At 50.2% G+C, this 26106-nt stretch overlaps 1 protein-coding gene across 5 annotated transcripts in view; it reads right to left on the reverse strand.

Moving 5' to 3' along the window:
* Positions 1-26106, reverse strand: part of STX8 (syntaxin 8) — a 77357-nt gene that overhangs the window by 20426 nt on the left and 30825 nt on the right. For 3 of the 5 annotated variants that reach the window (XM_010721235.3, XM_019621628.2, XM_019621627.2), the window contains exon 7: positions 5521-5622. In XM_010721235.3, coding sequence (XP_010719537.1) covers positions 5521-5622 — 102 coding nt within the window. Of the gene's footprint in view, positions 1-3578; positions 3796-5163; positions 5168-5520; positions 5623-26106 lie in introns of those variants that run through there. The other 2 variants (XM_019621629.2, XM_031556296.1) reach the window with 2 other exon arrangements.

Genomic DNA, 26106 nt, shown 5'->3' on the forward strand with positions numbered 1-26106 from the left:
AAACCTACCTGTGTACACATCCCAGCACAGAGCAGCACGGAAGGCAGTGGCTCCTCCTGCACCCAGACCAGGGCTGCCTGGTGGGGAGCAGAGCACGTCTGCATTGCTGCACCATGGAAGAAGGGAAAAAGTGATGTGAGCATTTAGAGCCTCTTTGATTAACCCCAGCAGGATGAAGGCTCCAGAGCAAACTGCAGAAAGGCTAATTAGAGCATGAAGCTAAATGGTAAACAGGGTAGAAAACAATGGGAATGTTCTGAAGGGAAATCAGATCAAACAGAGCTAATCAGGTTAGGCTGGTAAAATAATGAATTTTCTAGACAAAGGAAGTGTGATAGATCCCATCCATGCAGACTTTGGCAAAGTGTGTGATACAGAGCCACGTGGGAAATTAGGAACTGAAAAAAAAATGGGGATTAGCAGAACTGTAAGGGCAGGAAGTGGTGAAAGGTGAAGCGGCGTTGAAAGAGCGATCGGGATGGATGGAGGTCACTGGAGGAGCTCCTTGTGGAACCGTCCGGAGGCTGATCTTATTAAATGGTTTTATTAATGACCTTGGCACAGAAAGTAAGTGTGCTAATGAAACGTGCTGACGACACAAAGCTGGAAAGCGCCGTCGGTGCAGAGGAGAGCTGGGAGACCCAAAATGGGTGGCTGTGAAGACAAACGGAGAAGGCTGAACGGGACGGAAGGGGAAGGCACGCACGTGGCACAAACACGGCGTTTTGCCATGAGTTGGAATGACAATGAACTCAGGTGGAAAATTCTTATGAATGAGAAAGGCCCAGGGAGATCTCTAGCACAACCAGAGCACTGCTGGGGCACGTCAGGCATGGAGACTTGTGTAAGAGAGGCAAAAATTCAAGTAGGAAGAAGCACAGAAAAAGGACTTGTCAGAACAGGGGTTATTTTAGTAGATTTAAATGTAATGACGCTTGTGCAGCCCCACAAACAAAGCAGGGGGTGAACGCTGAGTGACTATTCAAGGCACACCAGAACAAGGGCTGCACAAGGACTAAATGAAGTATCCCTGACAAGTTTAGGCTGGGGATAAGTTTATGACCACTGTGAGCTCCCAATAGGAGTAATGGGGGGGAAGAAACGAGCTTGTTCTGGGAAATTTATCTTGAAGTGATGCCATGACCCAGAAGGCTCCTCCTGTCCTTCAGTGCTCAGTGCAGTTACAGCAGCAGGGAGTGCTGAGCCCCTCACCTGGGCAGCAGGGCAGCAGGCAGCAGGGCAGCAGGCAGCTCCAGCCCCTGCTGTTGCTCTAAGGCTGTTGATGAGTGTTGAGATCCGGCACCTCTGATCAGCTGATCCACCTCAACATCTCAACACGAGCGGTTTTAAGCCAAATGCTTCAAGGAATGATACAGAATGCACAAGGAGGTGGGTCCTTCGGGCCTCCGAGCTACTGAAGCAGGGAAAGGCCGTTCATATTTTGGGAAAACAAGATGGTAAGACAGCAAACAGAAGTCTCAGAATGGCTCAGCACCAAAAGCGCCAGGCCTGTTTCAAAAGCTGCCCTATTAACATAATTAACGAGCCCCATTTCTGCCACGTCCCTAAGCTCATCTGCTTTGAGGTTTCCTTGGTGTCTAATGAGACGCAGCTCCCCCACACTCTCCCCCTCAGCGGGACCCTTAATTGGGTATCAGTGCTAACGAGGAGACACGGCCAGGTGGACCTGGAGGAAGTGCCTATCTCTGTGACCTCCACCTCCTGCCAATGTCAGCCCTGCTCGGCTGTGGGCACAGCGGGGTGAGGGGGGGCACAGCAGCATGTCCCCCACAGCACACACAGCACACTGCTGGCACAGCCTTTCCCCAGGCTGTGTTATCACATGGAGCAAAAAGGAGCCGGAGGAGAGGAAGAAATCACTCCTTTGCAAAGTTTTCTCGCAGCGGTAACGGCCCAGAACAAGCTTGTCAACACATCAGTGCTTATGGGAGAAAATGAAGACGGGGGAAAATATAAAGCAGGAAAATACAGCTGCCAGGGCAAGGATTTGTCCCATCCAGGAGGCTCTGAGCCGCTGCAGGGGGGAGGAATCCCAGAAAGGAGCGGGCAGGAAAGGCTGACCTCATGGCACCGACTGCAACGCTCCAAAAAAAGGACAGCACTTGTTCCTGTGAGCACACGGTGCATGTCAGGGGAACAAACCCCAGCGACTGCTTCCATAGCCCTGACTGCAAATTAAACCCATGGCAAAAATCAGTAATTAGAGCAGGGCGGCAGGGGAGGCCCGGCATGCATGAATCACGGTTCTTTAGAGGAAACCTCGTACGGTCTGGGTATCCTGCTTTAAAACTACGAGACCTCCTGAGAACTCACTCTGAGTTCACTCGGGTATTGGGGTGATGGGGGATAAGCTCAGGGCCAGGAGCTGCCGCAGTGCTGCAGGGGCTGCGGGATGGGGGCAGCGGGAGGCGGCTGGATTGCATTGCCATCTGGTGGAGCAGGGGAAAAGGAGATGGATGGGAGCTGTAATCTGTGTGCTGTGTACAGACATGGGGGGTGCCGAGGTACCGTGCTGCAGGTGGGAGCCGATGCTGGAGCCAAGGGAGACTCAGTGCTGCACAGGATGCAGCCCGGGGCTGGGAGCACTGACAGCAGCAGTCGGGGCGGTCCTTTTCCTCTCCACACATTTTTTCCTCCTAGGAACAGGAATGGATGAGATCACAGCTGGGCTACCTCTACCAAGAAAAAACAAAACTACGGAGGGATTTGAGGGGATTGCAGTGTGAAGGGACAGAGCCGTGTGCCACGTCATCAGGTTTGTTCAGCTCAGGGTTTGTTTGGGGCACATTTGTTTTTCCCCCAGCACCTCAACTTGAATCACACTGCCAGTTGTTTGTTATTATACTTCTATTTGTTTATTTTTAAATGCAGTTCTTCAGAGGACATCCTGAGGGTTGAAGCTTCTAATAAAAACGTTATTGAGAAATGATTAACGAGCGTTGTTCTGCACAACAAACCCCAAAGGTACTGGGTACAAAGGAACTGGGAGAACACGGGGACAGGCAGACAAACCCAAAGTTTGGTTGGTAAAACGGCTCAGATGGCACAGCCAGGCCTGGAGCAGGCAGCCCAGCATCTGATGGATGACTGTGCATACGGTTTGGTGAAAGCTGCAGATGAGTTTTGGAACTCTCAGCAATATGTACGCCCTAAGGTCCCTTCTCAATGCCCAGCAGACGCTGAAAGGAAATGAAACAATGCCAAGCAGAGTGCAAGCATTTGCCTGCAGATGACTGATGATTTTCAGCAATAATTTCATAAATGTGGCACATAAACTATTCCACAGCCATTCTTGCACTGCAATCAATGGGACTTCCACTGCCACCAGCGCAGGGCTGCCCGGGAACACCAAGGGAGATGCTGGTCAGCCTCCGTGGGCAGCGTCCCAGGGTGAGACTGTCAACAGCTCAGAGAAATGTCACTGCAAATAAGTTGCAAATGCAACAAGGCATCCGACACAACCTGGAGGCTCCAGCCGGGAGCGTGGGGCTGGGCTGCAGCTCCAGGTCGGTGCTCCCTGCTCTGGAGGATGTCACACCCATCCCCAAATCTGCCCCAAAGCCTCAAGTGGTGCTTGCATGAGAGCAAGACATTGAAATATTGATGGGAATTGGATTTCATCAGCAATACTTTGATTTTATTATTATACTGGCTGCTAACAAAGAACGCCCATTAATGTGTTACATTCCTGCTCATAAAAGGGTGATTATTCCACTGCTCATGCCAGAGTGCTCTGCTTGGATCCACAGCCCATTGCTCCAATACATCCACTCACTGGGGAAAGAAAGAAAAAGACGTGAAGATTTCAAGTGAGGAGACACAGGAAAAGACACTGGAGCAGCACAGATCTGGGTGATAGATGTGGGGAGCAGGACTGAGCATAGTATTGCTGTGCAGTGCAGAAACCAAAAGTTACTGATGGCTTCATCAATTTAAACAGTGTTAGTGGAGAAATGCACTCTGAGAAGTCACCTGGCAGATCTTCCTGCTGCTCGGCTTTGTTCAAGAAATAATCTTATGTATGTGGAGGGATTTTCTGGACTTCATATGCCTGGCACTGAAAATTGCTGGTTTAAGGGTGGAAAAGGGACGGGAAGTGTGCCATCAAAGCCTGCATCTTCCAGCTTTACTGTTCTGAAACTCATTTTTAGGCAGGGTAAAACAGCTACTCCAGGCAACATAGTGTTCACACATATCCAAATTGTTATGCAAACACAGGAAGACCTATTGGAGCAGACAAAGCAGACACAAGAGGCATCATTTCTCACCAGCCTTTAAAGAAAAATGTTTTTCAATGCAGAAAGGGTGAGAGAGGTCACCCCCAAGGCATCCAGCCTGGGATCCTCCCAGCCTTCATCTCTCCCTCCTCCTCCTCCTCTTGAATTCCCCAGCACAGCCCGCATGGCCTTTAGAGTTAAAGAGACAGGCTCATTATCTAGCAGCATTGTTGGGCTCTGCATTTGCATTAAGAGCCCAGAAAGGGGGAGAAACGCCCAACATGCAGAAGCCATTCCCTGCAGACAGCCTCCTGTCCCACTGTGGGTGCAGGTGCAGAAATGGCTGCACAGGGCACTTGACATCATCCAAGTGCAATTATTTTTAAATCAAATCGATCTTGAGTCAGCATTAGAGATCTGAAACAAACGATCAGTCATGAACTCTGCAGACACATCTTCAGCTCTGCCTGTAGTTGGAATATGAGAAACAGGTGACAAGCGCCCCTGATGAGTTCACTTTAACCTCTAGAAGAGACCAGAGATTTCAATTTGCACCAGCCAAGCTTACAACAAGCTAAACGTGATGGAGAAGCACATCAATCCCTCAAATACACCCTCGGTGCCTGAGGGACACCTCCCTGCTGCTGAGCTGGTGCCCTCACTGCTGCCTCTGCGATGTCACAGCACAGAACAGAAGCTCCCCAAGGTAGAAAGCTCCGCTTCACCCAGCTTGTGGCCAAGCCAGCGTGTTTTCTGCCACTGCAACCTGTACGCAGAACCTGCTCTCACTGATGGGAAAAGCACTGCCTTGCTTTGGCTATGAAACAGGCAGCCTGGCGGAGCTCTGCTCGCCTGCATGCAACTTGAAGTGTCACAAGTGAGGATTTCACGTCTGGCAGCTCCGAGTGCCATTGGGTTGGGACACATTCCTGCAGGACACCACCAGGAACGCCCTGCGGCACCACTCCCTGCTGCGACTATTTCTTCTTTCTGGTAGCTAGCAAGTTTTTAAACCTCATTAACATGGACCACACTAATTTCACACCGTTCTACAATATCCCATCAGAACATTGTGCAACACCAGAGCGAAATGGCGCAGGGAAGCTAACAGTACCAACACACACAGAGCCTGCAGCACTGGCTGAAGGCACACAGAGGATGGAGAGATGGCTTCCTCCCTTCGTAGGAAATCTTCCTTGGGAGAAGCACAGCACACAGCCTCAGGGCATGACTTGTGCCATTGCCATTTAGTAGCAGCATGGGATTTGTGCTCATTTCCTACCGCAGGACGTTGACTTTCTGTCCACCATCTTCACGTGCCGTGTCTGAGTGCGAAGCTTGCTGTCCGTGTTCTCCACCAGGTTCGTGAGGTCATCGATGATCTCTGGGGAAAGAGAAACACAGCATTAACCCGAGCCCCTGAGGCCTGAGGCTCCAACAGGGAAAGCAGCTGCACCCCTCAGCTTCCCAGCCCGACAGAGCACCACAATGTGAGGGGTGGGCAATGCCAGGCAAGAGACTGCAGCTTCAGATTCAGCTGGAAGGGACAAAGCTACAGCAAGACCGGCCATCCAGTATGGGAGGATGGGAAATCTGAACTCTCAGTCCCTGGAAGACAGCATCTCAGCACTCAGAGCTCACTTGGCTGCTTTGCAGTCATTGCAATGAGAAGCGCTGTCTTCCTAGATGCTTTTGGGAGCACTTGGTGAGATGCCAATCAAGCAGTAGGGGAGGATGCAGTGCAAGCCTCACACTGTTCCACTGATTGGAAGTGGAATGGCAGCGCTGCCTGCAGCCCAGATGGTCCTTAGGGGAAAGGAAAGTGAGCAAAATTTCCCCTACATCCATTTCTAAGAGAGGGGAAAGGAAATTTCAAGGCAACCCACCTCACGCACCTAACAACTTTGTTTGTGTCACAGGAACAGGTCTGGGTAAGGGCTCAGAACAAGAGCCTGGTGGGCTGATTGACTGGGGTTTTCTGAACTTGTAAAATGAAAAGCCACACTGGGGCACCAAATTTCCTTCTTGCTGACTGCGATGCTTAAATCAAGTTGCAATATGCAGGTGGTGCTTGTTCCTGGGAGCACAAACCCACAGCGTTTGGGTGGTTTTCTATCTGCAGGTAGGAATGATTTTGTGTGCGTGAAAAATCGAGAGGAGGACAGCAGCCACAAACTGAATGCTATTGCAAAATGCTTTCCTCTGGTTACACACCCAGCACCTTCCCTGCTATTGATCGCTGTCCTAGTGAGTCTCGTCTGTCTCTTTGGAGCAGGTTATTCTGTGCTCCTTCAAACCTGACCTTGCAGACAGCTATGCAGGAGCAAGGCGATGGCACTGATGGGACCCCCCTCGTGCTTCCAAACCCTGCTGGCAGCTCCAGTTGTGGACCTCATGTCTGCAAGGGATGCAACCACAATGCAGCACCAACTTTGCAGCTCCTGCTCCAACAGCTGCACACCATGCTGAAGTCAGAGGAAATTTCAAGCGTGTTTTACTCTCCCGGAGAGTTAAGAGAATTAAGCACAGTCCTCCCAAGATCGCCCCTCCAGCCTGCCCCACGGAGCTGCAGCATCTCCCGTGCCCAGTTCCCGGTTCAGGTGTTCATCCTCCTTCACTCCCACCCAACTTTCCCAAGTCCCTCATCCGCAGGGCAACAACATTTTGAGGAAACTTTATCTGTTGCGTGTGATTCAGCACAATGGGAAAACCAGCTCAGCTCTGCCTGCGGGGCGGCTGCCGCGGCTGCCTCCGAGTGAAAAGAAGTGCTGAAAGTTCCCATCGCCGCCAAGGACAGCACGATAAGCACGCCTGGGAAATGAGAGCCTTTCCCTTGCCAGCTCCGACCAGACCCTCCTTGGAAAACATCCTGGCACACAAACCACAGCTAAATGATCACAGATGCACACAGGAACGCTTTCTGTCACTTCCAAGCCCAAAGGGTCTCAGCGGGGACCGTGCCTGGAGCAGACCCACCTGCAGGCTGCTCCTGCCCCAGGCTCAGCACCCAGCAGCACAGCACTGGCACCACAGCCAGCCCTGCCCTGCCCATCCGCATGGAGATTAAAGGATTCTTGCCTGCTACAAAGCCAAGGGAAGGCAACGGGAACGCAGGCTATGCAGAAGCAGTGATGGGTTCTCAGGCAGGCAGACTCTGCCAGAGCAAACCCCCAGCTAGGAATGTCATAAGAGCACTGAAGACCTTTGGTGGCTCTCAGTATTGCTCCTTGGCGTGACCCACAGCTCCTCTGCAAGAATCACCTTTGGGATGGAAATTCTTCTATTAGCTCCCATTCACCTGACCACGCAATAAAATAAAAATAGGCAGAAAAGTGAGGAAAGCAAAGGAGCGAGGCTTCCCCTCTGCGAGGGAGCAGGGAAGCAGGCTGAGGGCTGACAGGCTGCCAATGACCACACAGAGGACATTTCTGTCACACTGCACTCCAAACCAGACGGAAACCACTGGCACAGGCATAGGCACAGCCCTACAGGGATCCCAAGGCAGGAAGCAAAACCTCTGGCACGAGCCTGGCATTGCAGTAGTGAGCAGCAGGAGTCCCATGGCTGCTGCAGGTGGAGCATGGGTACCTGTGCTCTGGGACCAAGTGCTCAAGTGATTGTGAATATTAAGGCTACAGCAGTAGACGTTATTCAGCAAAGTAACAGCACTCCCAGAGCCAGGATCCTGAATCCATCAACCAGACAAAGCCACAGCTGTTCTGCCCTTCATGGCCAGGAGCTGCAGCCCCAAGCAGTGCATCTGTGGGCAAAGGAAACAGCAAAGCAAGCAGTGGTAAGACAGAGTAGGTTGCTATATTTTGAAATATTAGACCTTTGGAGGCATATATTCTGAAATATTTGACTTTTGGGGGCCTATGTTCCGAGCTCAGCAGCCAGGAGCAGCAGAATGCTGCAGCATCTCCCTGCCCTGCACAGGAGGAACACCTCCTCCCATGGGGAGAACCAGGCTCCCTTCCTTCCTGCCCTCACACGTGGTTTTACATGATATTCTGCTTTATCTAAAAAACCTAAAATGCTTCATTTGGTTTTGGTGACCCCTCCTTTGGGTCACACTCGCTGTCTGCGTTGTAGGGAACCCAAAAGCCAGGCACCAAAGGAGCACAGAGGGAAACACACTCGGCCTGGGGTCTGTGCTCTGTGGAGCAGCATGAATGGCCAAACTTCTCCTTCCCAGAGCTTTCTTTGGTGGGTTCACAAGTACAGACTGTTCAATAGCATTTATCAATGAGTAACCCATCTCCGTGGTATATCCCACTGTGAGTATTGGAAGACTGCAGTCAGCCTCAAGAAAAACACAGGGAGAGCTGAAGCCATAACATTTTATGCTATGCAAAAAAAAAAAAAAAAGAAGACCTACAATAAGGCTGGAATTCAGTGCAGCAGCCAAGCAGCCTTTCTCCCTCCATCAGGTCTCAGTGCTTCAGGAGGAGGTAAATACCAAAGAAATGAATCATATATTGAACACCAACCTCTGTATGTCCAAACCCCATAATTACATGGTAATAGGAAAGCAAGCATTGTTCAAGATGCCAGCGGTATGAAGTGAAGATTACAAGTAATGGAAGCACATCAGAAACCCAAAGCACCTTTGTGCGATGTGCCAGCTGCAACGTCAAGGCAGACTGAAAGGAGAGAAAGAGTGACAACCACAGCACCAGGAATGGGAATTTCTCTGCACCTCTGCAGACAGCACCTGGTTTTTGAGGTCTGCAATGCGTGCAGCTCTCTGCTCAGCTCCAGGAACCCCAAATCACTGCCCTCACACCAACCTCTGCCCTGCACTACTCCAGGACACTGTTGCTTCCCATGGAGCCTGCTTCCAGGATGAGCCCTCACCCACCTTTCCCAGCTCAACCGATGATATTTCATCTGTGCTTTGGCAGAACTTCATAAAATACTTCTCTAAAAGGAGCAAACCAATGCGTTCCTATTTACATTTCAGCTTTCTGCTGCTCTGCTAATTTCCAGGGGTTTGATGGTGTCTGGGCCAGCTGGGTTCTGAAGGGCTCTTCATCCCAGGAGGGATGGATTTGTAATGAGCCATGGGGAAGAGGGGAAGGGGATGAGAAGGGGACGAGAAGGGGAAGAGAAAGAAGGGGGAAGGAAAGAGGAACTAAAAGGGAAGGGGAAGAGGAAGGGGAGGGGGAGGAAAAGGAGAGAGGAAGGGGAAGGGAGGGGAAGAGAAGAGAAGGGAAGGAAAGGGGAAGGAAAAGGGAAGGGGAAAGTTGTCTCTGTGTCCAGCCAAACACAGCACCTCATCCTCTTGAAGGCAGCCATGGTTTGGAATTGCACCCCCGTGAGCAGGAGCAGCTCCAGGCCAGGTCAGCTGCAGAAGTGCTCACCGGGCTTTTCACAAAGAGCAGCACAGAAAACAACCAGCAGCACTGATTCCAGCAAACAGTTATTAGTGAGAGTTATTTTAAAAGCACACACTGAGAAGTTTTCCCTTTTCCAGCTGCTTATTTTGTTTTATTAGAACAAAACCCATGGACATTAATTTTAGTTGTACTTAATTGAATAATTTCTCTGGGGAATAGTTTGGGGCGAGTTTGCGAGCAGCCCCTTTCCAAGAGCCATTACTAATTGGCATATACCACCGTGTCAGTGTGCCAACCAAAACAGTGCACTTTAATGTTACTGGAAGCGTTCTCAGCCCAGATGTGTTGAGAACTTGCAGTGATATAAGGCAGGCAGTAACTCTGTGGATGTGATAGAGCTCTTGCAGCATCCTCTGCCAGTTATGTGGAAGGAGATAAGTCTCCTTCAGCAAAAGCATCTCCAGGTCATCTGTTCCTCCCTTTTCTTCCCAGCTTGTATGGCCTAAAGTTGTACCAGGGAGGTTCAGGTTGGATATTAGAACAATTTCTTCTCAGAAAGAGTGGTGATGCATTGGCACAGGGAGGTGGTGGGGTCACTGTCCCTGGGGTGTTCAAGAAGCATGGACACGTGGCACTGAGAGATGTGGGCAATACTGGTGCAGATGGACAGTTGGACTGGATGATCTTGGAGATCTTTTCCCATCTCACTGACTCTGTGGTTCTCGAAGATACCATTCCCTTCACTCACCGTGTTCAAGGCTGACCAGCATGGTCACTCAGTGCAGCACTGCTGAGTGCTGCCAGCCATCCCTGCAGCACGCGCTGCCCCACGGGAATTGCCATCATCCTGTGGTTTATCTGAGCACTCCAGCTATATAGAGGTGAAGATGTATAGGCCACACTCTCAGCTCTTCCAGCAGAGTTGTAGGTCGCAAGGACAATGCCATGAACTGCTTTTTGACAGACTTAGCTTTGAGCAGAAAGTCAGACCACTCGAGAACCAAACAACGGCCATAAACTGGGCATCTCTAGGAAAGCCCAGAGCACAGCAGTGCTGGAAGCTGCTCACATTCATACAACAGCCTGCCAACCAAAACACGTCTCCTGTTGTGGCAGGTTTGTTTTGTGGAAGCCCACAGCACGGCATGTAAGGACAGAAGCTAATTCCAGCTCTGCTCTTGTTTATTTTCCCCTGATCCAAAACCTAAGCACAATTTTTAAAACGCTGCATTCAGGACTTCTGTACAACTGCCACCTTCTGCTGCGCTGCCTGGAGGCAACCCACAGAGCTATGGGGCAACAGGAGAACCCCACAAAGGGCCACCCCATGCAGATGGATGACCCCAGCAGTGGGGTGTCCTGAGTTTCCCAAAGCTCGTTTCTCACAACATGCTGCAAAACAGCCCCAGCTCTAACACAGCTTAGAGAAGCAATTATAAATGGCCGGGGCCAGTGTTCCTGGGGGAAGAGCAGGGAATTGGTTTTTCACCCAGAGGTGGTGAGGCACTGAACAGGTTGCCCAAGGAGGCTGTGGATGCCCCATCCCTGCAGGCATTCAAGGCCAGGCTGGATGTGGCTCTGGGCAGCCTGGGCTGCTGGTTGGTGACCTGCACACAGCAGGGCGTTGAAATAAGATGATCATTGTGGTGTTTTCAACCCAGGCCATTCTGTGATTCTATGATGACCTGGGCAGAAGGAGGAGCTGCTTGCCTCGTGCTGCTGCCAGGCAAACCCAAGTGCTGCCTTGCACACCAGTGCCCATTTGCTGCCTGTATCTCTGCAAGGCTGCTTGCTGCTGCAGGAGCTTCGAGGTCCTTCTCAACCCATCCCATTCTATGATTCTATGGCTCTACTCCAATGGGAGCCATTCGCAGGCCATGGTGCCCAGCAGGATGCAGGCAGCTAGCCCTGCACAAACTCAAGGAGGCTGTGTCCAAGACACACAGCTGAGCCATTCCCCAAGTGTTAACTCCAGCATTGCTTCCAACCTGCCACAATTTTCAAGGCTTAAAAGTTAGTGAAACACTTCATGGCTGCCACAGTCCCAAAAATGAGAGTTCTTTAACAACTGGATATGAAGCGCTCTGCATTTTGAAGCAGATTAAGGGAGACTGGAAAAAATGACCAGTGGTGTAGTAGAGACCAAAAGCCTATTACATGGAGTGCAACTTGAGGAGCCAAAAGGGAATACCGCTCAACGTGTTGATGTGATGCTGACTTTAGGGATGGGGTTAAGCACTGCAGGTTCCTTCCCTTCCAATTCCATTCATTTTCTGAGCACAGGACAGTGAGCTCATGGCACCCAGCGTGAAGGACGCGGCCACACCACAGCTTTTGCACAGCCACTCGTCTTCACCCCCAGAAGAAGGAAGGCTCTGTTTGCTTCTTTACACTAAAATATGCTATAAAACAAAACTGCCATTTTAGCAGCCATTGGTGCTGGGACCAAGCCAACCGAGCATCACAGCATCCAGCACAAGGGCGTCATGCTGCGGCCAGCTGCATGGCATTATCCTCTCAGATCACTAACAAGGAGGAAAGACACTTCAGAATTGGTCTATCAATCACAGGAGGAACCAGCAAACTTGCAAGTGCTTCATGGCCACAGTATTGGAAGCAGCTGATGGAGCTCAGGTCAGTCCAGGCACCTGGGACTCATCTCCTGCTGACACACTTCATCGGGCTCCTCTGAAATCAGTGCTGAATGGAGGCAATTAGCAATGGGGACGCAGCAGCTAACGGGTACCAGGAACCAGCTGAGCTGCAGGGCAACAATATTCACTGCAACGTTGCTGCAGCATTCCTCCTGCTCCTTCTCACCTGAGACAGGTGCAACACTTGAAAAACGTTTCTGGAACGGATAGCTCAAAAACTCCACGTCTGTAACCATGGAAAAAGCTCTGCTTGCTTCCAGAAGTGCTTAAAACAACAAGGAGGGTGGAAGAACAACTTCCCCAGATAAGGTGACCTGACAGCGCTGAGTCCCAGCTCATGCTTTGCTTCCTTCCCCCTTCCTTGCAGCCAGAAGCAGGCCAACTCTCCCCATGCCTCCCATGGATTCCTGCAGATGTGGCTGTGACCGAGCAGTGTGTTTGGCGTGGCCACATGCCCACGGGTTTGTGCCGAGCCAGGGGAGCCTGCTGCACAGAGGAGCCCTCACCCAGCTGCTCCTCCACGGCCTTCTCCTTCCCCCGGTTCATCCGTTACAAGGGCCAGGAGTGATTAATTGGCACAAGCTGCAGACAGCAGAGGGCTCGGTGCCACTCCGCAGCGTGCCTAGAGGACACTTCACAGCACCGTGGCTAAATGCTGCTTTCACCTCCCTACACGACTTCTGAATTCCTGCGTGACCAACTCCAGTGCAGGAAGGAAACCTTAAGCCTCCACTTTATCAAGCTGCACAAATATACAGTTTATCAAACCGAAGAGATTACTGCTGCTTACTGTGCTGCTTTTGCAGCTGTTTGCAGAGCTGGCTGTTTGCAGGCCAGCACAGTGCCTTCCTGCACCGAGTGCAAGGAAATAACTGTGCGTGCATTGTGTAAGTCATTATTTCTAATTACTTAATTTACATCTCATTTGTTTGTTTCTTTTAGAAAAAGTACTGGTACCAGGAAAGGTGTGAAAGATAAGGAAAAGCCTGAAGGAGTTTTTGCTATTTGTTAATGCCATTTCTCAGCACACTCGTGCCCAGCAGCTGCCCCACGGCACGGCGCAGAGCAGTGCTCTCCCTGACAAGGATGGATACCTGCAGAGCACAGACCTGCCTCCATTATTTCTAAACCCAGGGTCTGCAGGGGCCTCCTAAGCCTGATCAGAAGGGAACACCAACGGGTTATCTGTCTCCCAGTTAAAACCAACACGCTGTTTCACTTTGCAGCCCCAGTTTTAATAAATCACAACGCCGAGCCCTGCTCTCTGCCTCATTATACTCCTCCTGCAGCCAAGCAAGCCCTGCCCTGTAGGATCTGCCCTTTCTGACTTGGGAGGCGAGGAGCTCTGCTTTAGGACATCTGGTAGTAGGGGCTCCTAAGGTCTGATCTTTCCATATGGGCTGGGAGAAAGTGATAGATGTTTTCATCTTTTCTTTAAAAGGACAATGAATGCTTGCTGGATCATTTCCAACCCAAATAATTCTGAAATCCAAAAGGATATTAATTGATAGATGCATTGTACAAATCTTCCTGAGCACAAAGGATTGGATTCAATGGCCTGGCCGGGGCCATTATGCCTCGCACTACAAAAAAAAAAAAGAAAATGTTTTGCACACCATTATACCCTTTCCCAATTTGTTCATGCTTTAGAGATTCCCTATACCCTGTGCTGCGGATGCTGATGAACAGCCGCTGCAGTCGCCTTGCACCACCTGGACCTTCCAGCGAGCAGGAGAACCCTGGGAACAAGGATAAGCCCATCTGCAGGTCCCTTCTGAAGACTGTGCAGGGGTCAGTTTGTCAAATCAGAAAGAAAGAGGCAGCACAATCAGCACCTTCATCAATTAATATGGGAAGTCGGGACTCAGTTCCAAGCGAGCCCTCACCATTCTCCACCCATCGCTGCAAAGCTGCATTCACCGTTGGAGCAGAAACAACACCACAACCATCCCTTTCCTGCACTATTTCTGCAAAGATTTGATTATTGAGTTTATGAAGCATTTTCCATGTGCAGAAACAGGTGCACTAAACACCAAAATGCTACCTGCACCCTGGCCAACGATGACACGCTTTTAAGTCCCTGGATCTTGAAGCTGAGCCTGGCTGCTAGCAGCAGTATTTTAAGACTTCAGATGTGAGGCTCTGGGCCTCAATCTTAAATTATTTTTTCAAACCCTCTTAAAACACATTTAATCCTTTGTTTTCTTTCTAAGGAGAAAGGTTTCACATCTGGACTGTCAACCTGCATTCCAAAGCATTAGCTTGGCGAATTAAAGCGGCCGAGCTGTAAATCTCCAAGAAGAGAACTTGTCAGGGCAACAGCAACTCAGCATTAACCCCGGGCCCAGTTCAGCAGGAAAGCAAACAAAAAAAGCCCAAACAATGCAGAGAGTCCCAAGACAACTCGGGAAACGAATCCCACTGCCCAACAGAGCCAGGTGTCCTTACCTATCTCTTCCTATGAAACACAAAAGCCCACAGAGAGACACCCCCAGTTCCACGGGTAGATTGTGCAGGTTGACCTCTACAGCTACCACCAAATGTCTTGAGAAAACTGCAGCCTTTAGAGGGGTCAATGCCTCATCCCTTCAAACTCCAATAGAGCCAAGGTCCTTGAGCTGCCATTTCTCATGGCTCTGATAGGAAAACTGTCAGAAAGCGGAAGGAAAGCAACAGAGAATGAAACTCTTATAGCCACATCTCAGTGGAAAGCAAAACTTCAGCAACACAGATGGCATTGTGTCAAAAGGGTGTAGAATGGTAAAAACATAAACAGAAGTATCAGTCTCACCAGGATAACTGCACACCACTGAAGCATCTCGGCTAATGTAGTACAGCGTGAACACAACACTTATTGAACATTGCACCATTTATTCATTCAGACTTGTAGATGAGCTGCTAAAAAGCAAATTCCATTTTTGCAATTATTTATTTATTTATTCATTCATTCATTTTAGAGTGAAAAAGGCTGAGCTGGGCTCCCGAGGAGCCTGCAGTCAGAGCAGCCCGTCCCCAGCAGACAGCTGGGTGACCACAGCTGGCTGGTTAACTCTCGTGTCAGCGCTCCGTTCACAAAACACCCTGCAGTCCAACTCAATTATTTCTTACGCTTTCTCCTGAAGCACTTTATTAAATCTCTCTTCCTACCAAGCGCACAATTCGGAGCTTTGTTTTGGGCTCTGCAGATTACTTTGTTCCCTCAGCTCTGGTTTCCTGACCCCTGCACCGTGAGCTCGGCTGCACCCTCACCCTGAGCACCTCGGCAGATCCCTCCTCCTCCTTCCTGTCTGCTTCCTAAACGAACAAGAGCACACACCACTTTTGCTCCAAACTAAAGCAAGCACACCTAAGGAGAAAACATGGGGTGAGAGCACTGCTGCTATCAGCACTGCGGGCACCTCTGTGCTGCTGTCCCACCACCTCCCGCGCATCCATGCCCCTATCTGCAGGACCTTTCAACAAAAGACACGATTATAAGATTAAAACCTAGTTGAAGTAATTGTGCATGGAAATGCCGGCTCTTAGGGCTGTGGACCAGCTCTTATCGGGTTTCACGGCTCGCAGAGCAGCCTGGCAGCAGGCTGGTTGCTAATCACTAACTCAGCTGCAGCACAGTGTTTCTGCTCACCTGCTTCTTGTCAGGCTGAAAGGAGACACACAGCAACACTTTGTGACAGGTATTTTCATTGGAGTAACACATAGGTGGTGAAGGAGCAAAGCTGGAGAACACAGCACCTCCACCATCCAGCACTACAGATAGCCTGCTCACACTCGTGGCAAGCAGCATGCACACTCCTAGCACAGACTTCAAAATTCAGAAGGAAAGCCCCCAAGGAGGCTTGGATGGAGCCCTGGGCAGCCAGCTCTACTACCCGATCTGGAGGTTGGTGGCCCTGCCTGTAGCAGGGGGGTTGGAATCTGATGATCCTTGGGGTCCCTTCTAACCCAAGCCATTCTATGACTCTATGATTACCCCTTTCCTATCCCACAAGGCCCCACACATCACTTTACCTGGTGACTGCTGTCTTGAGCTTTTTCTTCAACAGGGACTCTCCATGTCGCCACTCCATGGGCTGCTATTTCAACTCCAATTTGCAGTGGTGCCTCCACACCTCATCACTGGTAATGATGCCATCCAGGAAACTGTCACCTCCAGATTGGTTCAGTAGCTCCTCACAAACTTGCAGAAGGGAGGAGGGCAGCCCCGGCAGACCCCTATGCTGGTCATTCCCCAGCCTCACACCTGAGTGCCCACTGCATCCCACAGCCAGCTGCTGCCCCTCCAGCTGTAAGCTGCAGGCACCTGCCCTGCCCTGGGATCTTCAGCAGAATGCCGAAGTCTCACCTATCACAGCTCCTATCCTCCCAGCACCAGAACTCTCCTCCTCATTAACCCCCAGTATTTAGGAACCTCCACTGAGCAGAGCCTTCAGCTCAGCAGCTCCCTTCCCTTTCCTACTCTTCATTGGTGCCATTTCCCAACTCTGCAGACTCTAGACCCTAGAAGAGAACAGACACCACAAACACGTTGTGTGCTGAGCTGCTCTGCTGCTGTGTCAATATCTGATGCAAAAATGCATGGCCGAGCCAGGCAGAAAACGCTGCTTTTCTCAGGGTGCTTCGCCAACCACCAGGAGATGATTTATTTGAGCATAACTTCACATCATCACAGGAACCGCTTCTTTATTTTCCTGTCCTCGCCTCACTTACAAAGTCCAGTACAGCTTCACAGAGGCTGTTGCCACCATCAGCTGTGGGTTTGGCTGCTTTAAATGTCTCTCAAGTTGGGTGTTCCCACCTCCAGCAACTTCCTCACCCTACTGCAGCTGCAGTTGCAAGAAGATTGGAGGGACAGCATGTGTAGCACTGTGGGATTGGGTGCTGCCAAAGAGGCAGATGACACACGGCAACGACCAACCCTGAGCAGGCCCAAAGCACCACACAGGCCATATCTGAGCCATGCCACCAACATGTTTCAAGCCTGGAGACTTCCGTGCCATGCAGCCCCAGCTAACCATATGCACAGCCTCGGAGGTCCTCAGATCCTCATTCTTAGCCACTCACAGCTGCAGAGTTTCCACAATGGTCAACCTACCAGAGATGCTCTTTCTCGCTTCAATTTTCCCCATTTTCTTGGCCAAAGGAGGACAACAAACACACCTGGGGATGTAGACCAAAGGCCAGCACAACCCCAGCACCACAGGACCCTGCTGAGCACCCCCCGGTGTGCCCCAACCCTGCATTAAATGAAGGCCAAACCCAATGTCGGTGCTCATTTTCTGATGTTTACTGGCTGAGGTAATGGCTTCGAGCAAAACCTGTCGCTCTCACAGGGCAGAGCACACTGCTTACAACGCCAGCTTCTGAAGTCCAATACGAATTAAAAGGAAAATAAAGAGAGTTTTGTTGTTTTGCGTCGTCGTTTTTTTCCCCCCTTTCGCTTCCGAACAACGATACACAGATGAGAGGTGATCTCATCAGCCCACGGCCCCACTGCAGCGCGGCCATCACTCGGGAGAGACGTGCTGGCGAGGTAGGGCCGACTGTGAGCAGCATTCATATGGGGGTACAAACGCAGCCCTCATTGCCAGGCAGGGCATGGCTCCCAGCTCTCAACCGCACACATGTGCTGTTCTGAGGCTCTAAGAGCTGTGCTGTCAGAGCGCAGCCGGGCTCACGCCTCTGTGACAGAAGGAAGCGACCGACAAACACCCCGAGCATCGCCGGTTCACACAGCACAGCCGCCTTGCACGGGCAAAAAGAGAGAGGAAAAGCACTTGAAAATCCAGGAAGAATAGCAAAACGTGGTTTAGGAGCCTTCTCCTTTCATTTCTCATAAACCAGATCACATCTTCCTCCTAAGTTCCTTTTGATTTCTTTGTTGTCGAAGGAACAATGCTTGAAAGCAAAGAACGCCTCATTTCTGAGATGTTTCTGTTTCCAATCGAGCAGCAGAGCTATTTATTTTCCTAGCTGGTGAAGGAATTAAACAATTTGTCTTTGAAAACCTTGCAAGCCTTCACCCTGACAACCCTCCATCTGCTTTTCAGATTAAGGTACTTTGATTTTTACCAGCTAAAGGTTTATGAACTGCCGTATAAACCCAATTACTCTCATAGTAAATTATTTAAAGCTTACACGTTATTTTTTCAATTTCTCCCCACGGAGCACTCTGGAGATTCGTTAGAGGAAAGGGTGAGCTGCGCTCAAATGAGCAGCAGTGAAATGCGTGGGGCTTCCAGAAACTCAGAGCAAGGAAACTTCAGTGTACCGACGTGAGGATGAGACACCGCAGGAGAGCCGGGTGGGGGCACCGGGACAGAGCTGTACACACAGCCAGCCTCTGCTTCTCCAGGCTGCAGTGATTTAAGAGGAAAAGAACCAACCCACCATTGCGTCCCTGGCAATAAGCACAGCTTAACACCAGCAGGAGCTAATTCATTTTCTGCTTACTGGTTTGGGGAAAACAGGCATACCCCATTCCCACTAAGCAGGGGAATGCCCCACAGCAGCCCTCCTTACAGAGCAGTTCAAACTCCTCCTTCAGCAGCAACTCGTTCCCCCAGGGCACTGAAGGAAGCATGAAGCATCTCACTTGCAGTCACAGTGCTTACAAGGGAGGCACGTGCTTGGCTACGGCATGATATGGCATTATTTAGTGACCACAAGCGATGCACCTTTATCTTCAGCCTGTACATCAAGGGAAGAAACATCCCTAAATACAATCATTAGATGACTATTTCGGGACAGCGAGCAACTGTTCACATAACATCAGCACCCGCCACACGCACACCATTGCAGTTACACCCCCAAGCAGGTTGCAGCAGTGCCCAGGAGCGTGCAAGGAATGTCCCAGGGATGCACCCCGAGCAGGGCACACAAAGGCAGCACACTGCAACACCCGCTTCTGCAGCGCTGGCATTCAGCGATTTGTTCTGCTCTTTCCCTGCTATGTTTGGTCACTGATGCACTCAAGCACAAAAATGTGTGTTCCAACAGCACGGCAGCAACACTGAGCACAATTCGCTTGAGACGTCCGGGCTGCGTGAGCCCACCGTGCCAAAGCTCACAGCGTAACAGCAGCACTGCCTGCAGCGAGCTTTTTGTTTGTTTGTTTTTAATGGCACGCTTTAGTGCATTTCGTCCTTCAGTTCATCTATACCGACCGATGCCACTGGGACAACACGTCCCTCTGGCTGAGCTCTGCCATCCACCAGTGGGATCCAGGCCCTGTGAATCCAGGACAGCCAGAACGTAGCACTGGTCCTGTTCAGGAGAGGAGTGCACGGCACATTATCCCCCATCCCCAGCACAGATCCACTCAAGATGATATGGATGTTGTTGCCTGGCTCACTTCCCAGCTCCGAGAGCAGTCTTCTTTAGGCCAAGGACATCAACACTGGTCTGCAATTCCCAATAACACCCTTTTGGGACCAATGGATCCGTGTCAACCTTCTACATTTCTGCAGAATACTGCACATGCTCATCACACTTCTAATAAAAACCATGGCGTCATGCTTCTCAGAACAGTTGCACACCTCCTGCTGGGAACCTGCTGAGAACCAGTGCTCTGCCTCTGCTTGTTCCATTTAAATCCCATTAATCTCGTATTTGCAGCAGTGCAAAGTTCACAAGAAGTCATATCACGAGGTTCTTCCCCAGCTACCATCATCACTGGAGTCCTTGAAACTTTCTTCCACCAGAAGCTCATCTCCTGCCCTGGCTCATTAGTATCTCCTCCATTACCAGCAAAATGCTGACAATCTTCATCATGAAGGTTGTTTTGTTAGATTTTAATTAAAGGCTGAGATGCCCATTGGTTCCATCGCTATCAGCCACCCAGCATTCAGGGATTTATCAGCCTCTCCAGCCACATCTGCACAGCAGGGCTGTGTGCCAGCATCCTGCAGGCTCCTACCTCCTCCTGCAGCTCCCTGGGTCGGGCAGAGCCGTGGCTCTCAGTTCCTTTCCTCCATGGCTGTGACATCAAACTGCATCTCTAATTTTTGGGATCTGCTACGAGCCTACTTTATCACCTGAACCTCCCCTCAAGCCCCAGATTAGTTGCAGGAGGTGCTGCTCAGGCCCCCCTTTGCTAACAGGAATGGTTTCAAAACAACATTTAGGAAGTTTTAAACACATGGTGCCATGGCAGCACCAAAACTATCACCATAAACAAGCCTGCACTGTTTACCAAAGGGACGTGCTGTAAAACACAACGCAACATGGAGCTGCATTGCTGAGCAAAACTCTGTATGCAGTCCAGGACACACAGAGCTTCTCAGGAGCTCAGCAGCAGGACTGACATCAGCAGTTCCTGGTTATAAAGCCCAACCTGTTAAAAAACTGACAGGCTACGAGAAAACAAACAAGCAAGCAAACAAAAGTTGCTCTCAATTGGGAGATGTTGGGAACTGGAATCTCTACAACAGAGATTTGGTTTAACCACTGTCTTAACAGAATGTTTTCATTATGCTCCCTTGCAGCCAGTATCAGTAGGACAGCACCCATCCCACTCTGCAGAGTCAGGATTACTGGATACAGAGGTCCATCCCTGCGGCCTGAAACCCTCTGACAGACAGAGGTACAGCAGACAGAGACCCTGTAACAGACAGAAGTACTTCTGTCGATCTCGAGATCTGACTTGCATGGCACACACCAGGAGAACAACAATAACTCACACTTCTTCGAGGAACATAAAGACACCAAATACCCAGCCGTGCCCTCAGCTGCTATCAATGAGCTGCAGTCGTTAATTTATTAAGACATATTAATGCACCCACAATACCTACAGCATGTGACCTCCCCGGATCGGCTGCCAATATGATATAGGTCCAAAAGAAATGACCCTTTTCTGCTGCGACAGAACAATAAATTGGCTTCTCTGAATACAGTGGTTAAAGAATCCGAGTTCCTGACCCTGAATGTTTTACTAGTAGTGTGCTGTGCTGTAGGGAACAATCAGGATGACATCTGCTGAAATGTGTGGGATTTATGATATAATAGGTTGCACATATGTGCCAAAAGAGAAGAAAGAAAAAAAAACCCTCTTAAATCTAACCAAATCAAGATTAATTAGCTATTAAAATAGCTGAGAGAACACAGTGCAATACAGGTGGTACAACAAACCATCCCACTTTCTGATCACGGCGGCGAGGATCGTTTTGGAGGTGGTGCTGCACACACATCTCCTATCGCACTCTCACTGGGAAAAGCACATATCGCTGCTCCTTCCTAAACTTCTGCTCTGTGTACTTCTTGTAGCCTTGCACTTTCACCAACAACGTTACTCCGTCCTTTTGTAGGAAGTCCCACCAAGCCCACAGGAAAACCCTGCGCTGTCTGGCTTTGATCACCAAGACACTGAAAATTAACCCTGCTATTTTTACAGCCATCGGTGCATTACGGAAGAGGACGCACCGAACACACTCACCTCTCCACCTATCACTTGCATTCACTTCAACTTTTTCCCCTTTCCTGCTGCCCGCCAGCTTTCTGTTTTATTGCTAATTGCAATTACAGGCGCTCGGAGGGCAGACAGGTGCCTCGTGCTGGAGGTGCCACCCGTCTGCCCCACGCTTTGCCCTCGCTGCCTCCCTCCAGCAGCAGCACGCAGGATCACAAAGCAAACATTCTTCCCGCAGCACGCCTGGAGAGAAATCACAGAAGCCTAACTTTGTCTTTTTCCTCCTGCCCCAGCACTGCGAGCAAGCCGCTAATACCCTGCAATCTGCTCAGTTTCCCTCTTAATCCTCATTTGAAGCAACCTCTCCTCGCAGGAGATGATATCAATATGTCACCAGCAGGCGCACAATGCAGCCGAGAGCCAATGTTACCAATGTTATTGTGTGCCTGAGGTGGAGCGGCTCGAGCCCCAGCAGGAGAGCAATTTGTACGGGGAGCCGGCGAGTTCTTCTGGAGCAGGGGGAACCACTTCACACAGCCAGGCTCCTGCAGCAGCAAGCAGCCTTGCAGAGATACAGGCAGCAAATGGGCACTGGTGTGCAAGGCAGCACTTGGGTTTGCCCGGCAGCAGCACGAGGCAAGCAGCTCCTCCTTCTGCCCAGGTCATCATAGAATCACAGAATGGCCTGGGTTGAAAAGCACCACAATGATCATCTTATTTCAACGCCCTGCTGTGTGCAGGTCACCAACCAGCAGCCCAGGCTGCCCGGAGCCACATCCAGGCTGGCCTTGAATGCCTGCAGGGATGGGGCATCCACAGCCTCCTTGGGCAACCTGTTCAGTGCCTCACCACCTCTGGGTGAAAAACTTCCTCCTAATATCTAATAGTCTGTCATCTTCAACTACAGCAGCACACCACAGGCATCCCAACACCCGAAGTGTGGGGCCGCAGGGCACGAAGAAGTGCTGCAGCTTTGGCTTTGGTCCACATGAACTCACAATCCTGAAATCCAAACTGCAGACCTCTCCTTCTGGGTACCTCCGCTGTAAGCTCGTTATTGTGCAGCATGGCAAAGCACTCGTTAAGTTTACCAGCTCTGCTTTGTTTTGCTCACATGGTTTGGCAGATCTCAGTTCCCCACGGATGACGTGGTTAAATTCAAACCCTGAGTGCAGCATTTCCACACGGCCACACACCCCTGGTTCACTTATGCAGCGGCATCCAAGAACCCTGACAGAGACCAGCTCACTGACACAGCTCCCACACAACCGGGTTTTTTTGTTACATCCGTTACCCATCCTGGGAAAAGTGGAGCTACTTACAGGTGAAATAATGAACATGAAATGAACACAACGTAGAGCAGATTCACCATCTGGAAAGGGAATGAAGGAGAGCAGCTGGGGCAGGACAGCGTGGTACCCATCAGCACAGCCTAAGAGACAGAAAGTCTCCCCTATTCAGGCTGTTGGAAGAACCCTTTAATACTTACTTCACTCTCTTCACTTAGCTGTTTACAGGATATCTGAGCTATTTGTTAAAGACTCAACATCTTCCGCCACTTAACTGGAGAGTGGAAAAACTGCCTAATCCACTCCTGTAGGTAGCAAAGGACCCTGAGCAAAGCGGGCTTCATTTACACAGGAAAAGAGCTGCTCAGCAAAAGCCTCCCACATGAAGGCACTCATCCTGGCTAAGAACATCGTGGGGCAGAATTAGCATGGAAAAGCTTTACATTCACACCACAGCATCCTTCTGTAAAGCCTTCCTGCCTGGGCCAAAGCGGAAGGGATGCAGTGACAGCAGCCACAGCTCTGTGAGCTGCATCCCAAATGTTGCGTGAAGATGAACTCTGAAACGTTTGGTCACTGCTTTTCGTTTCCCAGGGAGGACATAAGAAAGTGACTGAGAATTCCCTGTAACTCCACGTGACCGCTGAGCAGACGGAAGGATAACAGCTACAGCAGCACCTATATGCTGGGACTGCCGTGTTTTTAACTCTCAGAATTGACAGACATATTAATTGGAGACAGCTGCAAGGAAAAATATCCTAACGACATGATTCATTAGTTTTCATAGATAATTACATCTGCTCATGGCCTCACAGTGAATCATTCATTTAGGGAATTTTGGGGGTATTAAATTTAAACGCAGTAATCAGATTTGTTAATCTGCGGGACGAGGCAAACCAAACAGAATTTTACTCGAGGAATTGTTTATACTTCCAACATTGACATTAATTCAGCAGCAGGAAAAAATTAGCAGCGTGGTGTACGTCCGTGTGGGTTAAAGCTCACTATGTGCAACGTCCTCCACTCAGGGCTGCTGCACAGATTGCTTCAAGGCTGCAAGTTCGCTTCCTTGGGTGCAACCCTAAGCACTGCACAACCCTGCAGCCTTTTAAATATATATATAAATCAATACTTTGCTTGTTTGAGATGATGAGATTTGAAATAGTATCGGGTTTTGCCACTCTATAGACTGAAGATAGAGCTGTTTTCATGGTTAATGGATTACACGTTTTAAAAAATATTGTTTTAAATGGGGTTTGTTACCCCGAGCACACAGACCCAGATGAGAACCCCAGGCACACTCCCAGGCCCAGCCCTGTTCCCTTCCCATCAGCCCACAAACTCTTCAGCAAACTGAGCTCTGCATTAAAAAACAAAGAATTTCTGCCTCCTGGAAGCTACTCTGGAATTTCCTATTTCTCAGTTCAAACAAAAAGGTCTTCTGACCTTAAATAGCAAGGGCCTGAAATTTATTCCCGTTCTTATTGAAGCAGCATTGCTCTTCAGCTGCAAGTCTTTTTTATTCCCTCCTTGATCGCTCAGTGCCAAACACGAGCAGGAAGCACACAGCCCTCCTACAGGGCTGCACTTGGCCAGGCTGCACGTCCAGCATCACCCTCCTGCTCTGCCCTGCTCTGCCTGCTGCTCCTCCATGCCCAGCTCTCACTCTCTGGGACCAAGGACCTGAAAACCGAGCCCGGGATAAAAGGCACAGACTCCCACATCAACCACAACTATTTAACAACAGCCACAAACGAAGCTTGTCCTACGTGTATGGCAGAGAGCACCTTTGATATCACAGCTTGGGTTTCTCTGAAGCCACATGCTGCTGCTGAGAATCACAAATTACTGTGCAATCCGATATCTCCCGCTCTGCAGAGCTGCACCTACGCAGTCGTATTTTTCCTCACCGAGCTTTGGGGGACAAGGGCTTGCTCCATGGAAGCTGGAACAAATTAATATTTCCCTGAGAATTATTATTCTAAGAGAAAGACCCAGCAGGAGTTTAAAAGGCAAGCCAACATCTTCTATTTACTTTGAGCGAAGCCTGTGACAACACACAGCATGTTTGATTTGGGATGCGGACGGCGAGCTGCTCTTTGGGCACACAGCTGCTGGAGGGCGTCCTAAATGCTGCAGAGAGCTCTGATTCCACCACCAGCAGCAGCAGCGTGATGCCCATGTCACAGCCTTCGAGATGGACCTTCCCAAAGAACAGCATCTCCACTCACCTCACCCAAAAGCACCGCGTTGGGTTCCAGCGAGCGCAGCACTGCGTGTTTGTGGAATGGGAGACACGTCAGGCCCTTTCTTGCAGTGATTTAAACTCCTCCCGTGTTAGAAGGAAAACAAAGAACAAAGATGCTGAAGTATTAATCACTGTGCTCAGCACCCATGGGGAGTAGCTGGAGGAATGCAGTGCGTGGAGATCCGCCAGCCTTGCTTCCAGGTTAGGGCCTGCAGACCCCATCCCAGCACCCTGCCAGGAACTGCCCTGCTGGCTCTGTCCAAGCACAGGGCATCCCTGGGTGCACAGCCATGGCACAGCACGCACTGCTCTTGGGAAGAATGCAACTCCAAGTGATTGCAACCCGCAAGCCCGGAAGCCAGAGCTGTTCACTATGAAGATCTTTGGTTACAAAGTGCAGAAACCCATATCATAGAAGCACAGAACAGCCTGGGCTGAAAAGGAGCACAATGATCATCCATTTCCAACCCCCTGCTGTGTGCAGGTCACCAACCAGCAGCCCAGGCTGCCCAGAGCCACATCCAGCCTGGCCTTGAATGCCTGCAGGGATGGGGCATCCACAGCCTCCTTGGGCAACCTGTTCCAGGGCCTCACCACCTCTGGGTGAAAAACTTCCTCCTAATATCCAACCTAAACCATTCCCCCTTGTCCTATCACCACCCACCCGCACAAACAGCCAGTCCCCCTCCTGTTTATATGCTCCCTTGAAGTTCTGGAAGGCCACAATCAGGTCTCCCCAGAGCCTTTTCTTCTCCAAGCTAAACAAGCCCATATATTTCCCTTTTGCTCCCCACATGAACACAGCAAGCACGATCCTCTCCATCGTTGGCAAAAACGCATAGTAACGATGGTGACTGTGTGGAAAAACTGTTTTGTATCTGAGAACTTGCTCAATCAAACAGCACTATTGTGCTGTTTGTATCTGTTGTTGT

This window comes from Meleagris gallopavo, chromosome 20, assembly GCF_000146605.3.
Source record: "Meleagris gallopavo isolate NT-WF06-2002-E0010 breed Aviagen turkey brand Nicholas breeding stock chromosome 20, Turkey_5.1, whole genome shotgun sequence".
NCBI classification, from domain to species: Eukaryota; Metazoa; Chordata; class Aves; order Galliformes; family Phasianidae; genus Meleagris; species Meleagris gallopavo.